At 36.0% G+C, this 21,443-nt stretch overlaps 1 protein-coding gene across 17 annotated transcripts in view; it reads left to right on the top strand.

Moving 5' to 3' along the window:
• Sox5 (SRY-box transcription factor 5) overlaps window positions 1-21,443 on the top strand; it is a 936,135-nt gene that overhangs the window by 733,949 nt on the left and 180,743 nt on the right. For 16 of the 17 annotated variants that reach the window (XM_033766292.1, XM_010615329.2, XM_010615302.2 and 13 more), the window contains 2 exons: window positions 10,499-10,671; window positions 15,022-15,090. In XM_033766292.1, the coding sequence (XP_033622183.1) occupies window positions 10,499-10,671; window positions 15,022-15,090 (242 nt within the window). Of the gene's footprint in view, window positions 1-10,498; window positions 10,672-12,439; window positions 12,458-15,021; window positions 15,091-21,443 lie in introns of those variants that run through there. The other variant, XM_010615381.2, reaches the window with a different exon arrangement.

Below are 21,443 nucleotides of genomic sequence, written 5' to 3'. Positions count from 1 at the left end.
TATTTGTAGATACAACGTGTGGATTAAAGTAGATAATCTCTCAGATAACATGTAGAATTTTGAGATAAAAGAGGTGTAGATTTAGTATGCACCTTGAAAGAGATAACTCTTTAAATATCATTAGATAATTTACAAATCAGCAGGCTTACGATAGAAATCGTATCCCAAAGTGAAAAAAAAAAATCTAGTAAGAAATCCTTAGAGTTTAGTAAATTCAATACACAGAAACTAAAATTTCCCCATTTTTGTATGTGACTTTGAAAGTTACCTTAAACTCATTGTTTTAAAAACCAGTAACTATGATGCAGCACAGGGTTGCTAGTAGTAGTCTGTGATTATTGAATTTGTACATTAACCGAAAGCATGTATAGCTGCACAGTTTAATAGAAGGGTTAAAGACGTTGATTTTCTGCGAATACTGCTGAATCTGGAATTGATTTAACACAAGAATCAATCATAAGGAAGGTACACAAGATGTAGCCATTTACTTCTAAGTAAAGTAAATGTTTATGTTTTTTATCTAGTAAGCTAGTTTTATAGCTCCTCTGTAGTTGCTTAAGAGTAATGTTTTCAGTTTTTGTGAAAACTTCATAAGAACTAAAGAAACACTGCTGGCTCACGAAATACAAGTTTCTAGAATAAGTTTGGCAATGTCTGTAAAAGTAAAAAGTGACTATATTTTTTTATAAACTAGGCATTTGCCCTGTTGCTGGGTGCCCGCATTCTCATGCCAGCGTATAAGCGCTACTCAAGACAGGAAGAGGAGGGTTGACCCCAGGAATCTCATTTGATGTATTGTGTTGAAGTCCACTGCACTAATCATGAAGTTTGAACTACTCTGTACTGATTAAATACAAGACAGGTTTTTAATAGTTTATGCTTCAAATATGATACAATATATTCTACTCATATTGAATCTGAACTTTATTTTTAAAAATGCCATCCTCAAAATTTTTCACATTTAATACTGCCTTTGTTTAAAAAATGTTCATTTGTTTGAGAGGTGTAAAGATTCTAAAATTAAAATAATTATAAAAACATTATTTGTTTTCTCTTAGCTGTATACTCCAAAGCTTGTTCAAACAGGATCCAGATCATTGGATAATGCGATTAACCTAAAGCCTCTTCGAGTTTTATATTAAAATTTAGCAAAGGAAGCATAATCTTGCCAAACAATTCAGTGTCATGTGACCCTCATTCTTCCTGGTACTGTACTTGTAGAAAGCATGTTACTACTTTTGGTTTATTTTCTCATCTGATAATTTAAGAAAGTTCAGAGATTTCTACTTATCTCATATCACTTTGCAAGCGTCTTTCTTATAAAATTATTGTGGCCAAGTCATTTTACTTCAGTTCATTTACTTCAAATTAAAACCCAGATTAACTCTCAACACCATATACTTTAGCTGTGGCAGGAGCATATCCTTCTTTTAACTCGATGCTTAAAAGTACGTCTTCAATAAAATTGGAGTGGGCATCTCTAAAACACGTTAAAACTTGAAAACACTTGCAGACTCACCACAGCTGGATAAAAATTGCACCCACATTATTCTGTGCTTAGATTCTTCCCTGGGACACACGACACACACAGTGCTTTCGTTGTTAGCCTGTTTACATTTCAACCTCCCTCTGTACACCACTTAATTTACTGTCAGCCCTAAGTTGGGAACCCGATAACTCATGTGCTGAATAAATAACAGATGAAAAATGCCATGTTTAGAGGTAGTGATTTCCAACTACGTTCTGCAGCAAATGTAATATGATTTTTAAAATATTTTATGTACAGTAAATATGTAGATGGAATAGTCTTGGAAGAAGTTCCTAAAATTACACTTTCCATTAATAGGCAAAACTTTGTAAAACTGTTAAATATTTTATAGAATTATACTTTGCAAAAGAGTAGGAAAGAATCACTTGCATTGCATTGCAGAAGTTATAATTCATAAACAGCTTTCATAATGTCCCAGAAATAAAATATGCAGCTGTGGGGCCACAATGGTAAGGGCCATGGCTGCTTCACAAGGGGTTCATTTCTCTCTCAGGAAAGCCACCCTGAAAACTGAAAGAGTCCTATAGTAGATACATTTCAATCCGTGCCAGGGTTCACCTTTTAGGATATTGAACCGAAAAGCGCACTATTTTGAAGTTATAAATACCTGTAAAATGATGAGAATACTTACTGTCTTAGCAGTGTATAAAATAATATCAATTACTTTATCACAGGCCTGTAATATTTCTTGTGCCATTTTAATTAAGTCCAACTTCTGAGAGATATCAATAATGCAGCAAAGAATGCCTTGCTGGATTTTATTAGAGTGTAATCAAATTCTTAATGAAAAAGACTAATTCATACATGATTGCAAGGTGGATAATCTAACAAATAGTCATTTGAAAAACTGGAGTATTGCCATTTCCATTGATCCTTTTAGATAAAAGGTATGCATTTTCTCTCGCTGGACGAGTCACTGCAAGGACTTTGAGTTGTACATGCAGGATAACTCAGGTTCTTTTTTGGGGTGGGGGGAGCGGGATCGAACTCAGGAACTTGCACTTGTGAGTCAGGGGGCAGGGCCATTGAGCTAAATCTCCGGCCCAACTTAGGTTCTTTTTTAATACTGGGGATTGCACCTTGGACCTTCGCTGAACTACATCTCCAGTCCTTTATTTTATTTTTATGTTTAGTTTGTTTGTTTGTTTGTTTTTGTACGGCGAGTTCACTTCGCACCTTGCACTTGCGAGGCAGGGGGCAGTACCACTGAGTTAAATCCCCAGCTCTAGCTTTTATTTCTGAAACAGTGTCTTGCTAAGTCTCTAAGTTGCCTATACTGTGCTTGAATTTAGGATGCTTCTGCCTCAGCCTCATAAAACGCTGGATATTACAGGCATATTACACCATATCCAAAATTAGTTTTTCTTCGTTATGCTTTCATTTCTTTCAACAAATACATTGAGTTTTCTGTCTTGTTATGTCCTAGCTTTGAAGATAGAATGGTAACCAATATAGTTAGCAGATTCCTAGCCTCCTGGAGGTTACAGTCTAATAGTAGCTTTATATCATGCAATATATTTTTATTTTGTTTTAACTGATACATAAAACGAGCAAATTGTACATATTTATTGAATTTTGCAACACAGAATTTTTAAAAGCAATATTATCAGTGAGTTCTAGGTGATTCACATGAAACACCAGTTAAGAACAACATTTCCTTAAAAATTAATCCAAGAAAAATGTATCCAAATTTAACACTAAAGTCTGTGAAACATCAATAATAAACTTTTTACAAACCCCAACAATTATTATTGTTTAAAAAGAAGAATTACATTTCTAAGAAAGAGAGAGAGAGAGATAAAAAGAAAGAAAGAAAGATAGATAGATAAATAGATTGATAGATTGATTACCTGTAATTCTAGCCCTCAAATTTTAGGGCTTTTCCCTTTCCCTAATTAGTTTACTGTATTTTTATCTTTGCTTGATGAGAGCAGCAGTTTTCAATTTTTTTTTATTTTAATGATTTCACTTAAACTATATATCAAACCATGCATCATTTTCATTTGTGTAAAATGCAGCAATATTGGGGAAATATTGGTTTCCTTGTTTTTTTGTTTCACTGTGTTTGAAATCATCCTTGATTTAAATAATCCTGAAAAGGGTTATTCTTGTGCATAGAATTGTGCAGTCTCAGCCAATGAAGGACTTTCTTCTGTTTTCGTTAGTTTTATACCAGGGATCGAACTCGGGTCCTTGTGCTTATGAGGCAGGCGGTGGCACCACTCAGCTAAATTCTTGGCCCCTTCTGTTTTTAATTTATTTCATTAATTCATCAAGTGTTTAGCAGCTTCCAAGGTGTACCAGGGATTATTCTGAAGATGCTGACAATACAGTGATGAAATGCAGTAGTATCTTACTGTTGTAGGGCTTATACCATACTGGGAGATGCAATCAATAACTATATCAGTAGGAACATAAATATAGTGCTAGTTACTGCAAACATTTTTAAAATTGGGTAATATGATAGATAGTGAGACATGATGGCTTCTATAATTTTAGTTTTCAGGGAAGGTTGTTTATATTTGGCCTTTAAGTCACTCGGTGGCCTTTAAGATCCACTTGGTAGATCTGAGAGCATTTATTTATATATTACCTCTTCCATTTAACTTAAGCTCTTGAGGGTAGAAATTCTTTTCTGTCTTACACAATACACATAGTACTTTTTTGTGGTTATGCGGTTCGAACTCGGCACCTTGCACTGGCACCACTGAGCTAAGTGCCCAGCCCCACACAATACATTTAAGTGTTCACATTAGATAGAATAGTGTAAGGCACGTGAGAGCCGATCTGTGAATTTATGCTGAAGGAATGAAGGGAAAAGCCAGGCATTTGAAGTCCAGTCTTAGGTACATACAATGGTGGTCCCATAAGATTATATCACCTTGTCATATTGTAACCACCTTAGTTTGTGTAAGTATACTCTGCGATGTTCGCAGGACACACTCTTAATGACACATTGCTCAGAGTATATGCCTATTGGCAAGTGCTATATACCTGTGGTTCTCAAGTTAATATGATTTTCCCCTACCAGAAGAAATTTGGAATGTCTGGAAACATTTTTGGGTGGTATAACTCAGGGGTGGGGGCTCTACCTACAGTCCATGAATAGAGTCCACCAATACCACATAACCAGCTCCTCCTAAGGTCACTGTCCAGTGCAGAATGTTAGCAGTGCCAAAGTTGAGAAACCACGATCTAGATAAACAAGTTTTCCACAGGGAAAAGAGTTGGCATGCAGAGGCCCTGTGCTGGGAGCAATTTTGCCTCCTGTTGGTATGAAGGAACTTAAGCAAGCATACCTGCAAAAGAGAAAATGGGAAAAACTGGTGATGAGGAAGAAGGTAGTGGTCGCCTCACTCAGGGCTTTAAGGGGAGGAGTTGGGGTTTTATTTCATACGCTTTGGGGGCTTTAACAAAGCTCAGAGGTTTGACATGACTGGATTTACCTGTCTAAGCACATGACACTCTGAGTATTTGCTTTTAGAATGGGTTTAGTAGACTAGTTAGAGAGAGGTCGTGTCAGTCATGTAGTTGAACCAGAGGTTGTGGTCTGGACTCAGGGGCAGTAGTGCAAGTGAAGATACATGGGCTGATTGCTACTATGTCTCAGGGTAAATACGTTTTCTAATGAATTAAAAATGGAAGATAAGGCGGGGAACTCCTGGATTTCGGCTAAGTGATGTGTAGGTAATGGTGTGTCCTACTGAAACAGGGTCAGTGAAATGCGTTCCCTTCCCTCATGATCTCGGACATAGGATATTGAGGTAAGTTCTCTCCTGCCATGCTGCTGTGGAACCTGCAGAACTATACGTGATTTCCATGGCTTGGTTTTTAGGCAGAAGGAAGAGATGAAACAATATTTTCCTTTTTTCTTTCCCTGTTGGGTAATTCTTCATTCTAGGTGGATTTGAAGTAGTAGCATAAATTAAAATATATGCAAACCCAACTAACTGAACCCCAAAAATAAATTACTATGAAAAAACACACATCAAACTTACAACCTAGTCTGAGTCAAGAAGAACTGATCCTTACATGCATTACATATGTACATACATTACACAGTGTAATGCACTTATATGATTCTTTAAATGTGACCATGATAATTTAGAGGAGCCATCAGGCTTATTCCTTCATTTTACTTTGGTGTTATAAAAATGGAGATTTCTTTTGCAAATGCTGAAGTCCCTAGTTCAAATCTCTTAAGCCAAAGCTGAATCCCCCATGCAATTCAGGTATGATAAAACGTCTCCCCTTTTGTTTTAGCTACGTGATATCCCTAAATAGGAGAGTGGGTGAAAAGGAAAGAGTTTTTTTTTTTCCTCCATGTCATGTGTTGAATAATGTTAGGCAATTTGTTCTATGCCAGACATACACTATTTGCCTTTACCTGTAGCTGATAATGAAGGTATAAAAGTTGATAATTTAAAGTTGTTGCTTTCACAGCTACCATTCCTTACTTTGTGAGAGAAAAACATAAAAATAAGTTAATACAATACAATGATTAAGCCCAGTAATGGAGACATATACTGAGAAGTTCTCCAGAGACTGAAACAACTGTTATCAGTAGAAATCAAGAAAAGAGTTACAAAAAGCAAGATAGCTGAGCTGGAACGTAAAGAATGAATGTTCAGCGATGGAATATCCTGGCAAGGTGCTCCAAAAGAGTAGCGTTTGTGGGGCATAGCATCTGGAGCAGTAATGTCAGACTTTCAGCATGGCTAGGATTTAGAATACACAAGGAAGCAGAAAGGGGGATGATATTTTGGGGGTTTTTATTCATTCTAAAGGTAAATTGACATTTATTCTAAAGCCAGTGGTGTTTGAGTGGAGGTATGTAAACAGGAAAAGTGACATTACTAGATTTGTTTTCTAGGAAGATAATTTTGGTACCAGTTTAGAAGCTATACTTAAAGAAAAATTGATAACAGGAAATTCTATTAAAAGTTTGCTACAATTCATGGAAAAGACAATGAAGAATGGCTGTATAGATGGATAAGAAGCTGAAACAAGGACTCTTTCCAAGTACGGTACTACAATATCTTTATTATTTGTATAAAATAAACCATTATAGGTTGAACTGTGTGCCTTCTGCTCCTCCAAAATTCATATGCCGAAGTCCTAATGCCTAGAGACTCAAATGTGAACATATTTTCAAACAAGATCTTAATAGCAGTATTTAAAATAGTTAGGGTCGCTATGGTGGACCCTAATCAGACAGAACTAGTGTCCTTATAAGAAGAGGAGATTAGACAGACGTATGGATAGCAGAATATGCAGACATGCAGAGAGGACAGCCATGTATAAGCCACTCAGGAAAGCCTAGAACAGATTGTTCTGTCAGGGTCCCCAAAAGGACCTAACCCTGCTGACAACTTAATCTGCAACTTCATAGCCTCAAGACTTGTGAGACAATTAATACCTGTTGCTTAAACCACCTGGTCCATGTTCTTTTGTTACAGCAACTCTATCCAACTGTTACAGAAGTATTCTGGATATGCTAAAGCCTGCATTCACCAGGGAATGATACATAAGAAAATAATAACACTGGCTACCTTGGAAGATACAGTGTTTGAAGACTTTTTACTATATTTGTTTATAATTATTTATTACTCATACTGCTCATGTTATAATGTTGAGAAAATAATGTGAAATAATTAAAACTAAAGGAAAAGACAACAAAGCTGTTTTGAAGAAAAAAATAATACGATTTCTTGGTATAGTGCTGCAGGGATGGTTACATAAGAAGAGAACCGAAGATGACGCTCATAGAATGTTAATTTGGTGATGATACTTTAAAAATTGAAGGAAAATGTTGAATTCTACTTAATATGACTGAATTTTACAGCTGAAGTATCCACTCAAAGACATTCATTCTATAATTAGGAAGAGGGTACAAGGGCTAGGCGATGATCTTGGGGTTGGCACATTAATGATTATATCACTAACTTTGAGATGATATACGCAGTTTAATACTCAGAGATTAATGTCCCTAGTGTGCTTCTTAGAGTGGTTGAAACACAGAGTTTGAGAGGTGACACGTTTTGGCTGGACTAAGGCCAGGAAAATGTTCTGTGAGAAGCCTCAAGATGCACTGAAGGTTTGGAGATGTGTCTCAGTGGGAGAGTGCTGGCCTCCGGCACCACAAAGCAAAAAAGAAAACTCAGAGAAGTTGGTTAAAGGTTAAGGCAGTTAAATTAAATATGGTAAATAAAATTGGAAATTTTGCTTTAAACTTGAAATAAACTGTATACCTGTATCTACATTTATCTACATTGTTCTTTAATATACTCAATATCAAAATATGTATTGATACTCATCATTAAATAATGTTTCTTTATGCACAACAGCTATAAAAATGGATGTTATAATGGCTATTAAAGGTTTCTTAGGGTTTTAGAATATATGTGTACATATTTAGTCAAGTTATATTTTTCTAAATGTGTAAATAATAGCAATAATATTCATTGTAGAAAAGTTGCTAAATCAGTAATCTGCAGAAAAAGTTATAATCTTCCCACCTAAATAGACACTATTAATATATAGATAAATTTGCTTTTGGTGTTTTTTTTTCCTATAAATACATGTATACATTGAGGTGAGTGCTAATAAAAATGTTGAATTTCTATCCAACTTTTTCACTTAATTTTTATTATGAATAAGATCTCATAACATTAAATATTCTTTTTCATGAAAGCAAAATACGCTAATATATGAATGCCTTATAATTATTTCCACTTGTCTTTAGATCGTTTTTAATATTACACTTATTAATATATCTAGATGCATTTCATATAATTTTCTACTGGTAGATTTCTAGAAGTGGAATTACTATTCCTTGAAGGCTAAATAATGTATACTGCTATTTCTGGTGTGTACTGCATAAAATGTGGTAGCAATTTCTTTCTCTAATAACAATATAAGAACATGCTGATCTTGATGACATATAAATATTTTCATTAAGAAAATATTCCCAGGATACATTTAGATTTTTTTAATATTACAATGCAATAATCATATAGCTATTATTCTTAGATAATATATTATTCTGTTCTAATGACATTTAAATATCTGAAGTATAATAAATATTTAGCACCAGTTTACTGACCAGCTGCTCTAAACAAGGACGGGTGTTGAAAAAAAAATAGTATTCACAACAGTCCTCGCTTTATATTGACCAGAATTTCTATGTGGATATTTCATTAGAAACTGTTTTAGAAACTTTACTGCCATCCTCATGGGCACATGAAAATTATAAGGCACTAACTATAGCTCCCGCTTCCTTAAAGAAGCATGAGGCTTGTCACCATGAGTTGGTATTGAGAAATGCAGGGGAGTGGGAAAGGTTGACTGAGTTATAATCGACCCATCTAAGTACCTATACGAAGAACCGTGAGTTCCTTATTAAAATGGTGTTTCGTGTCTAAAGTTTGAAGTGAAAAGTAATTAAAGAGTATGTTCTCTTCTACTGCTAAAACTTGTATATCATGTGAGTTTTAAAAGAACAATTAAAAAGTGATATTGCTTCTGTTTCACATTTCTGCTGCATTAATAAATGTTTTAACCTGACTTAGGAATATTCATTAATGCACTTTAAGCATCTTGAGCATACCATTTGTTTTAAATGAGAATCACCATTTCTCCACATTTTAGATTCACCTGTAATCTTAGTTGGTCATAATACACTGTTTATTAATTTGGTAGCCTCATTTCACTATTGCAAGAATTATTATGTTCTCAAAGTTAAGTATTTGGTCTATTTACTATATTCAGTTTTTGGTGATCACCTCTGAGTGGCATATAGGAAAAAATGGTCTAAATCCTGGTTAGCTAAATAGATTTTTCCCTCATGTGTGTGTGTGTGTGTGTGTGTGTGTGTGTGTGTGTGTGTGTGTGTGTGTGTGTGTGTGTGTGTGTGTGTGTGTGTGTGTGTGTGTGTGTGTGTGTGTGTGTGTGTGTGTGTGTGTGTGTGTGTGTGTGTGTGTGTGTGTGTGTGTGTGTGTGTGTGTGTGTGTGTGTGTGTGTGTGTGTGTGTGTGTGTGTGTGTGTGTGTGTGTGTGTGTGTGTGTGTGTGTGTGTGTGTGTGTGTGTGTGTGTGTGTGTGTGTGTGTGTGTGTGTGTGTGTGTGTGTGTGTGTGTGTGTGTGTGTGTGTGTGTGTGTGTGTGTGTGTGTGTGTGTGTGTGTGTGTGTGTGTGTGTGTGTGTGTGTGTGTGTGTGTGTGTTGGGGGGGAGTGCTACTGATTGAACCTAGAACCTTGCACATGATAAGCACATGCTCTGTCACTGATCTGTAACCCTCAAGATTTTTTCCCCTCTCTTTACATATGATTTCTTAGTACTGAATCATTTAAGATTCTGTTCTTATTTGTTTATTTTGCAGTACTAGGGATTCAATCCAGGACCTTATGTATATTAGGCAAATGTTTTGCTATGGAACTATTTCTAGCCTTTTTTATTTTGAGACAAAGTTACTCTAAACCGCCTAGACTGACCTTGATCTGGAGGTTCTCCTTCCTCAGCTTCCAAACAGATGTTGCCCAGTAATCTCCTAATATTCATGTTTTCATCCTTTGTCTTGTTTCTTCAGTTATGTGAAAAACTAAAGGCTGAAAACTATGCATTAGACATTTTTAAATTTCCCACAGGATTCAGCTTAGAGCATTTGGTTAGGCAACAATTTTTAAAAGTTTTTTTTTTTTTAATAAAAGAGAAAAAGCCCTAGATTATTGTCATTTGAAAATGATGCAAAATGTTAATTCATTCTGATATTCTGTGTAAGTAAATAGCTGCCACTCTTTCTTTCTTAGTGGAAATCTAAAATAAGGTAGGTATGTGTTATGTGTAAGGATTAAACCTATTTGGACTAGTTTCCCATCCAACAGAATCATCGTTGTTGAAACATCACTGTATTCACATTTTTCTTGTATGTTTTCTTGCCATGTCATTTTCAGGGACTCCTGAAAGCCTAGCTGAGAAAGAGAGGCAGCTCATGGGTATGATCAACCAGCTGACCAGTCTGCGGGAGCAGCTCCTGGCTGCACACGATGAGCAGAAGAAACTGGCTGCGTCTCAGATTGAGAAACAGCGCCAGCAAATGGAGCTGGCCAAGCAGCAACAAGAGCAGGTGAGTAATAAACAGAGGGGGCAATCAGATTCTTGGCCAAATTTCTTACATGTTGTTTTGCCTACCATTTATAGATTACAGCCCTAGTCATTCAAAGATGAATAAGAGTTCCCAGTCCCAGCCACAATTAAGTAAACGGGGAGATAAAAAACAATGCAAACACGGATGCAAAAACAGATCCTAAAGTTTATTAACACATTCGGAATCATAGATATATACTGATTGAATGCCCTAACCAAAACCTAGCATCTGAAATTCTTGAAAATCCACAGCTTTCTTAGTGCATATATGATACCACATGTGGGAAGTTCCATACATGACCTCACATAATAGATTACAGACAAAATATTTTAAATTATCTTCACAGTATGTGTTTAAGAATCTGAAGTTCAAAATGCTTCTGGTCCTAAGCATTTCCGATGAAGTGTAAATAAAAGTAAATTTGGATAGATCATGAAAGAAGTACTAAAAAAAAAGACCCATGGAAGATAATGTTTCCAGGCAGGAACATTTTTGAAGCATATCCCTTGGAAAGGTGACTTTGAGATAAGTTTTGAAGAATAGGACCAGGGAATCTCAAGTAGAGGAATGGCAGGTTTGTAGGCCTTTGAGTGGAGACATCACGCAAAGGTAGAAGTGGGGTAAGGGTAAGCCCTTAGTAGATGGTAGCAAAGAGAGTGACAGAGAGGAAAATGAGCATATCCAGAAGCAGTCAGATTGCAGAACGGCCAAGAGGGCTGTCAAAGAACCAAGTGAGCAAGAGTGAATGGAGATTCTGAGAAGCAGTAAGCTAAAAAAAGAGTTATGTGGATGTCAAATTGAAACTCTAGCTTTATCATTTAGGTTCTCATCATTAACTTTCTAAGCGTACAGTTTAGCAGTGAAAGTCAGACAATAAAATTTGACAGATATGTAGCAGGAACATAGCAGCAGTGCCTACCAACTGCTTTAAGAATCAGCGCTAAGGAGAAGATAGGATAGAGATTCTTGTAACGTCAGCTAATGCACAAGGATGACGCCCCTTTTCCATGGCTAAGACCCTTTATCCCATGTTCTGGGCACAGTCTACTCTCTCTATTTAAATGAGGGTGTTAGTATATTTGCGCATTGCTGCAAAACCCTCTAAACAGCTTCCAAAGTGTAAACTAGCAGGGTTGAAAGAGGTGAAGAAATACTCAGATTACTACTTTTGAATAGTTTGAAGTACCTGCCCCCACCATTTTTTTTTTCATTTTACTCAGTGGTTCATCTCTGCTTGAAAGTTGATAGTTTTATTTTTAATAAAATTCCTCATCACTTTCTTTCAAGATTTATTTGGCCTTGTATTGGATATGGTCCATAGTCCTCTTGCTTTAGTCCTGTGATAAAAGCATTCAGAATGTGTGCCTATGACGATGTAGAAAAATTTTGCTATTCACTTGTCCTTAACTAACAGTGTGTTAAGTCATTTTGAAGGCCTAAGACTCCTGGGAGCCTCTGAAAATGTAGCTTGGACAGGATATTTCTTTGTGGAGAATTCCTACCTACTTTGGTGGATTAGAGGGCACATTCATCCTGAAAAACTTAAAGCAGTTATTAATAGAGAGGAAGTTTTTTTTGATTTGTTTTGTTTTTTCCTCCCTTTCATGTCTGGCCAATCCCTGAGTACCACCAGAGATTCTAGAATGTTTTATTTTCTCAAGACCTCTGAAGTTCTCTGTGGAACATTAGAAACCCTGAGGTCTTTTCAGAATTCTTCTCAGTGTTGGAGAAATGCCCCCGGGATGCTGACTCCAAAGCCTGAGAGGTCAGGTTTTTAGAACCGTCACTGCTCCCCAAGTCATTTACTTGAAACCAAGAGCTGTCATGCACAGTCACCACTGTGGGGTTAAAGATCTCATCACGATGGACATTCCTACTTTTCCTTAAGATTCGGGTGGGATTCTACTCTCATAACAGCTCTTTTCTTGAGCCTCCTCCCAGCACTTCTTAGTCAGTGCAGGATATCCCTGCTGTGTGCACAATACTCTCATGCCTGCCCATGCAAACCCCAGATGGACCTACTTACCCATCGGCCTCTCCAGCGAAGCTGGAGCTCCTTTCCATATCCTTCTACACAGCAAATACTGTTTGAGCCCCAAGTTGGTACCAGGTTCTGTTCTGTTATTGGAAGTACAGCAGGGAATAAAATAAATAAAAATTTCTCCTGTGTTGAATTCCAGTTGAGAAGCCACGCATCAAGTAATCCATTAAACTAGCTTATTGTTGTGATTAAAAATAAAGCAGCGATTTGTGAATGAGGGTGTTAGGTGGAGATATGCTCTTTTAAAATGGTGGCTGAAGGGAGATCTCATTGAATGGATGGCATTTGAACAGTCTTATGGGAGGTGCGGGAGAGAGCCCAGTGGCTAATGTGTTCCAGTTGGATGAGAAAGCTAGTGCAAAGGTGAAAAGAGTATCCTTGAAAAGTAGGACCCATCCTGGTGTGTTCAAGAGACATTTAGAAGAGATATGTGCAAGCATGGAGGGACAAGGAGGCAAGAAAGAGCAGAGCAGTAACAAGAGGGCAAATCATATAATATAGGCTTGCAGGCATCAGATGGCCACTGGCTTGTATATCCAGAGACCTCTCTGGACAGTGACTGGTAATAGGGTACAGGGAACAACGACAGACGCAAAGAGAATAAGTAGGAGACTGTTAAAATAATCCAGGCAAGAGACTAAGTGGTTTAGAGCAAGAGGAAGTATGGAGGAATATGAGGTGATCAGATTCTTGATACTTTCATGGTATTGGTAAAAAGTTTCAAATATAAATTTAAATACTAATATACTGGAGAAAGGAATCAAGGTAAAGGAGTGGTATTCTTTTATTTTTCTTAACCATCTTCTCTGCTTTTTTCAGAGGGCCATAGGTTTTTTTTTTTTTAAACCATATTCCAAACATAAAGTGAAAGCATTAAGATGTCATAATTGTAACTGTCAAAAAAGGAAGGAAACAGTATGCAGCTTTGTAGACACATCCTCCTCATGTGGCGTCTTTACTTTTATTCATAATACCGTATCATTTTTGTCTGGTCTTTAAACTTTCTCATACAGAAGTTAAGGAATATTTTTTATAATGGAAATTCATTGATGAGAATCTCAATGAGAATAAGATCTAAGGTTTCTTTCTAAAAGAGTGATAAGTTTCATGAGGTGAGAAGGTATATCCTTATGAGAAGCTTTTCTGTCTGGTATCAGATGATAAAGCATTTAAAAATTTTTCTTACCTATTCATTCTTGTGTTCTTATCTAGTATTCATTAAGGGCCCCTTTTGTATCATGCTCTGCAAACCATGAATAAAATATGCATAGTCTTTACCCTCTCTGAATTGATGGACTTCTCCTGAGGAAGGTGTTTAAAAATAAAGACATAGCATGAGACACTGAATTAAGTAAATGTAAAAGGTGCTAGAAGTGCAAATGATAGGTAACTACTGTGCTATTCCCAGAGACAGAAAGCACTTAATATGATCTTATGGTGGGCTAGATTTCTATTTTAGTTTTGGACCTGACTTTGAAGTACTTTTGAGTAAGTCTCTGGATAAATGGGTCTGAAATTTAGAACAAGGGTTTAGGCCAGAGGAAGCAGTTTAGAAACACTTGGTACAAGATATAAATGAAAGTAGTAGAGAGGAAAATGAAGAGAGCCTGCGGTTGAGTCTTAGAATATTGCAGAATGTAATGTGGCTAGACAGACAGGTAGGAACAACCCCAAGAAATTATTATACTGTAGAAGCCATGGGACAGAGTTTACCATCAAGGAGAAACATTTGAGGATTGGATTCTAATGAAATGTCCAAAGATGAGGACTAAAACATATTACAGAATTTGTGGAGGAAAAATGATCAGTTACTTTCTTAAGAAACAATCACTTTGGCAGAGAAGTAGATGCCAATACTACAGTAAGTGTTGAAGAGTTGGTATTTGAGTATTTGTGGAAGTCCAAAATGAGAACAGTATTTACCAAAACTGAAACAAAACACAAAGCCAAAACTTCACTGAGGAATACACCATCTTCAGAACTTACTTTGACTTTATACGCCTTGATTGCAAACCCCCCCCCCATTACGACATTCTTTTGTAAAGAAGAGTTTAAAATGTCACACCAGTTCCTTTCCATGGGTCACCAGGAACAGGGATATTTCTGAAACGATACCAAGTCTTAGTGAGATAGATCACTGATGTGGTATCCTGATCAACTTGATCAGTGTCAGATCAGACTTTGAGCAACTGAGCATTGTAATTCTCCACATGGTACTGGAAGCATTGTAATTCTCCACATGGTACTCGAAGATACCTTTACATTTTTCATGTGCAATTTCTCCACAGATTGCAAGACAACAGCAGCAGCTTCTGCAGCAGCAACACAAAATCAATTTGCTTCAGCAACAGATCCAGGTCAGAAATCATAATTTTAATATATTTCTGCCTTAAAAGTATGTTTTAGTTCTTACTCCTGTGTGACCTAAATCCAATGTGGAATCTACCATTAGACCAGTAGGGAGCATTTTATCTGGCCTAACTGAAATGATCCCCTAACTAAAAGTAATTTTCAGCCCATTTCGTGACACATTGCCTCTTGTGCCATGGAGAAGGTGATGCTCTGTCCTCGGCCGTATTATATCGCGGAGCTTCTGCCTAAGCAAACTGCCGGTCCCTTGCATATTATCCTGAGAAAAAGTTATTGTAGAGAAATATTTTATTTTCTCTATTGCCTATAAATGTTCCTAATGAGGCAGGTGCAAGAAACTGAAACAGAAAGGTATAGCACATTTTCTGTTCAGAAAAAGTGCCAGAGAGAATTTTCATGGTTGTACGTCGATGAGCCCTACCTGATCAAAGTGAAACATGGGGAAGGTACTGATTCGGTGTGTTGGCTGTCATCCGTGGTGTGGAAATCAGGTGAAAATTCTCCCACCTCCATATTTTTCATAAATAGAAGTTAAGAAGTGATTAAGCACATTAATAAAGAAGGCAAAAGCTGTACTGTTAAGAAAAGAAAAATTTAAGTTGCCAGGATTGTCCTGTTTTTCACTGTTACTGGCATAACCTTTGAGAGAGTTCTTTGTTTCCCTTTCTGAAAGGTCCCTTGCTGAAAAGTACTTCTTTTGTAAGAGATTCTGTGAGGCTTAAATGACATCATGGATTATAAGTCAGCTTTCCTGTTGCGAGGACCAAATACCTGACACCCACAATTAAAGGAGAAGAGCTTTAAATTGGTTCACAGAGTCAAAGATTTCAGTCTGTAATCAGCTCGCTCCAAGGCTGAAACATGGTGGGAGGGCGAGGGGAAGCAAGGCTACTCCATGCAGGGAGGCCAGAAAGTAAAGCAGGGGAAAATGCCAGAGGGGAAAGAGATGGGAACCAGGTGCGGTTCCTAAAGTAAGTCAGACCTCTGCGATCCACCCAGAAGTGCACTTTAGTAATCCCCTACAGGCCTTTCCAGCAAATCAAGGTGACCATCTTGCTCAACTGTCCCCGAAGGGCCTGGGCAGAGCGCTAAAGCACGTAGTAAGTGCTCCACACGGTTTCTGAGACTATCAAGGGACACAGTTCACAGATCTGTGACTCTAACTTTGTGTAGCGTCTTCTACATGGAGGTGACTGCTAAATTTGCATTGAACATCTTCTTTTGGGTAGAAATTCACCATTCCCTTGAAGTTGTATCTTGAGAGTCTAACATTTCATTAGGAATAATTGTCATAAAAGAAGCAGCTGTAATACATTTCATTCATGTATTAATAACATTCTAACGTTTTTGCCAATGAAGTTGTCCCATTTTATCTACTTGGGCCAGGTACCCTGCATTTCTTTACCCTGATGTTGACCAGTTTTCATTCTTCTTTCTTGATCTACCCGGGATTTTAGTGAGCTGTTGACAAATCAAGTGACACATTGGGACATCAGTTAGATGTTCCAGCCAGGGGTGTTTGCCTTGTAACTATGGGCAATATATTTTTAATACACTACTATCTGTTCCTGTCTGGAGTACAGTTATTGAATTCTGTGGTTTAAAACTTCATGTTGTTTAATCAGAACATACCAATTTTGAATATAGTTTTAGTAAATGGCTCCAGGTTATCTGTGTTTAAAGTGTTTTTAATAAGTGAAAACACAAGTTATTGAAGTTATGGCAATTTCCCACTGTAAGACATGATTCCATAATCGTTAATGTGGTCTGTCATATATTTTAACTGCAACTTGATGAGAGTGCTGATAGTCTTAAATTTTGATAATTTCCATTAATTGGGGAAAAGTCCTTTGTTAAACAGGATTCCAAAAGTATATCTAAATTTATGTTACAAATATATAAAAAACTAAAAAAATGATGCATTTTGACCAGTTAAATTAGCCAACATTTTCAGTGTGTGTGTGTGGGGGGTGGGATTAACACACAATTCTGACCACTACACTTATAATGTACATTTTAAGCTTCTCATAGACACAAAATATATGAATAGTTTTCTTGCTCTAAGGCACAGAGCATGGTAATCTATAAGTCATAGCATTTTAAAATTGAAAAGCACTTTATCCACCTCCTGCCTTGCAAGCGCAAGGTCCCAAGTTGGATCCCTGGAACAAAATTAAAAAAAAAAAAAAAAGAAAGAAAGAAAAGAAAAGCTCTTTCTTAGAAATTGTGTGACTGTAAAAACTGTCTTCCAGGCAGCTGAGTTCAAGGTTAATGACATATCCAAGATCACTCAGTTAGTCACTGGTAACACTAGAGTCAGAAGAAAAGTTTGCTGACTGTTAATGGAAGTTTTTCTGATTATGAGAATGTTGAAAGCTTAGAGTTTGTATTTGATCAAAATATTATGCACTTCCTTCTACCTCTCCTAGTCCACAAGTTGTGTTTTAAGTCCCTAAGGGAAATCATATCACACGGAAGTAATTTTGGGGAAAGGAACATTAAAAGATCTTGGGCTGCCAGATACACCTATTTGTCCTCTTTCTAGGGATAGTTTAGATAAATGAAACGGGCAGAGTCAAAACCCATTTTAAAAAAATTCTAGGAAGTAAGGAATGAGTCAGGCAACAAATCATAAGAATGGAGCAAGACCGAAATTTTTAAAGGAATTAATTTCCACAGTGTCTAAACTAACTAAATGCACACTTCTAAAATATATTATATAAAGTATTAATTTGGGGCAGTCTTACCAGCATTTCCTGTGAAAATCATAATGTATTTAAATTATTAATTTTGGGGAGATTGTTCCTACAATTATGGGAAGCACTGATACACTGGCATAAATGGAAACAAAATTTAAAATAAGAACAGACTCATTTCACCTCTATACAAATCCTTATTGTATTTCTTTTTAGAGTGCTTTCACTCCCTTTTTCATTTTTTCCACTTTCTCCTTTTCCTTTGAAGCATAGGACAAAGAGAAAACTTCATTTAGCCTGCTATTTTACATAAATCAAATTTATTTTTAAAAATTATTACAATTTTGAAGATAAATGCATATACAATCAAGTACATAAATATTTGTCATAGATTAAACTATTTGCTATTTGAAAATATTGATGTTGTATTTTGATCTATTTTTGCTATGTTCTTAGTCATAATACCTTTTGAAAGTAAACATATCATTTTACATTATTCATCATGTTTGCTTTTCTCAGATATTTGTGCCATTGTTGTTGCTTCTGACCTTAGAAAACAATGCCTTCCACATTCTATATTGACAAAATGGTCAACCGTACTGTTTCATAGTCCACAATTAAGCTGCCACTAAGTTTTTTTTCAACTGAAAATCCAAAGGACATTAACTTGTTCCAAATATTAGTAAAGCCATACAGTACATTGCATGTGTGAGACAGATCTGCTAAATGGATTAGATTGATTTGTTAAGAGTTGGAGTGGGACAGTTTCCACACTTGATGGATGTGTTAAATACAAGGAAGATATTTCCTAGCATCTTCCTCATTTTTTAATTTAGATCCCTCTAGAGAAAAATTAATTTAGACATCTTTATTTCATATATATCATTTATTAAAAATATAAATAGGCTTGCACATTTGTCTATACACACATTCACATATTCTGATAAACCAGCTTATTTAAAATTCCTCTTAGCCTGTTATTTCCTTTTTTTTTAGCCTTTGATGAATAAAGTGTTGATAGGTTTTATTTTGGTGTTTTATTCAGAAAAAAGGCCATAAGAATTTTCAGCTGAGTCAGTTTTACTTAGTTTCTTAGGCTCAATTCTTTATGAACTGCTTTATTTCATTCAAAAGCAACTTTAGCTCTAAAATAGCATTATTGTAATTAGGAGGAAGGTTCAGTCTACATTTTTCTTTTTGAAAACTTTATAGGGTGACTGTGTTCTGTGGGACTTATTCATATAATTCATTACAATTAAAATAAGAATTCAGGTTCATAAATTGACATCATAAATCAGTCCACTCTAAAAAAAATGTCCTAATACTAGAAGCATACATCTTCTCTCAAAAAATGTTAGTTTCTTTGTGATTCTAATTTTAGAAATATTAAATTTGTCTCCTTTTTCAATATTCAAAATTATTTCCCTCTCTCATTTTTTACTAACCCCAAAATATAGAACGTTTCATTTTTCTTTCCAATTTAATGCACATCAGTACACTAAATGCTTTAGGTGAAATTGATAAATATGTCAGAAAAAAATACCTTCCTTGTTTTGAAGGAAAACCACCACCATTACACCACAGAATACTCTGCAGTATCTTTTAGATAATTTCTTTTTATATTAAATCAAACTATTTCTAATACTGATAGTTAAATGGTTTATGTTTCAAATATTGAACCAAGTTACTGGTTCATCTTGACCTGATTTTTCTATTATGAAAACCTTTCAAATGTGACCTGTACTCAACTTCCATTACGACAATAAATCGAGTATTCCTGGAGACTCGCACTCCTTTTATTCTTGAAGCTTCTTACAAGGAAGAGCTTCTCTATCTTTGTACATGTACAGGAGAACCATGTTCCAGTTAGAAATTTCTTCCCCCTTTCAGTAGAACTTCAGAGAATTTCAGGTTCTTGTCAGAAAATAATGAGGACAACCCAACAGTGGACTTTAGTGTATACACTGCTTAAGGTACTTTAAGGACGAATTTTAAAATATGGTGCTTCTTCTGAGTTGCATATTTATCATGATTCCCATATGAGATCAGTGTTTGAACTTGCGAAAGAAATTTTCAAGAATTTATTGCATTCTCTCTTTTGATAAACTTTTTTTACATTGTTGTTCATTGTGTTCTCCTTAGGGCAAATAATTGATCTATAATAACTCTTTCTCATTGTTTCTGTTCATAAGATAAGCATTAGTTAAGATTAGTCATAGCCCTGGGTCACTGATTCTGTCTGGAAGAGAGAGAAGGAAATGTTTCTGTTCCCTTGTGTTCTCAGTTGGGCAGTGTGCATTCCACAGCATACTGTAGGAAGTAGTATGACATTATGTCATTATGTTTAACTTCTTAAAATATACTTTCAGTTGTTGTTTTTGTTTGTTTGTTTGTTTGAGACAGGGTCTCACTATGTAGTTGAGACTGACCTGGAACTCACTGTGTAGCCCAGGCTGGTCTCAAACTCACAGCGATCCTCCTGCCTCAGCCTCCCGAGTGCTGGGATTACAGGCGTGTGCCACCATGCCCAGCCTTCTTTCAGTTTTAATAAATAGTTTTTTTGAAAAAAATTTGCGAGTAGTGTCTTGGAAGTAGATGTACTTGATGCCAATCTTTGCATTTGGAAAATTGCTACCTCTATCTGAGTTTTATTGTTTTCATCCATAAAATGGAAATCACAATAGCTAATTCATGTTTAGTACTCGAAGGACCAAGTGGCCTCATACCTGGTATGTAGTAAGTGCACAATACCAGAAGTTTTTTACCTGAGTCACTAAGAAAAATACATTTCTGTTATTTACAATGATGAACAATTTAATTAACAATTTCTAGCAAGATAAAATTCCTAGTACATATTTCATATAAAAGAATCTGGCATATAAATTTGGATCAGTGAACTGTCACTGATCCAAATTTATATGGTTTTAAAACATTGAGGTGTTTTAGAAAGCCTTTATTGAGACCTCTTAGTTTTACATTTGTTACTCTGACCAAGTGTACTTGGAAAAGTGGCCCAGTGTTTCATAGTTATTACGTGTGTAACAATGGCCAAATTCTAAGTGTCCTGATTTTGGCTCATTTTTGCCCCATTCATTTTTATTTCACTAATATCCTACTATTTAAGGCTTAATGGGTCAAGTTTTAAAATGAGTTTTCTTTCCCTGGGAACTTATTTCTACAAAGTTAAAAAAACTGACTTATGTACAATTTAATGATTGAGTTGCAGTCGTGGGCTCAACCAATTTGTGATAAAGGTTTCATTTTATTGGAGCCAAAGTTCTCTGAGTTCATTAGAGTTTTTGGTAATTCCAGATAAATTATTATGCAGAAAGAAAGCCATTGAAATATTATATTGAAAAATATAATGACGTTAAAGGTGAAATAATAGTACCTGCCTGACCTGCTGATTTATGATTTCTTTCTCTGAATGTGGTAAGTTGGAAGCATTTTACTCCCCTGAACAAGACCCCACACATATACATGAGCACAAAGAGATTACAAGGTGACCTTGTCTCTTTGGAAGACTGGAAATGCCAAGAATAAACACCATGCAATTAAGGTAACATTCAGCCTGAGAAGGAAATGCATTAACTCCTTGAGCTCTGGCTAATGTTTTGCTGTATGGAAAAAAAAAAAAAAAAAAA

The sequence above is a fragment of the Fukomys damarensis genome, unplaced genomic scaffold, assembly GCF_012274545.1.
Source record: "Fukomys damarensis isolate Sample0158 unplaced genomic scaffold, DMR_v1.0_HiC HiC_scaffold_19, whole genome shotgun sequence".
Lineage (NCBI taxonomy): Eukaryota > Metazoa > Chordata > Mammalia > Rodentia > Bathyergidae > Fukomys > Fukomys damarensis.
Note: the sequence above shows the minus strand (reverse complement) of the source record. Positions and strands in the feature narration are given on the sequence as shown.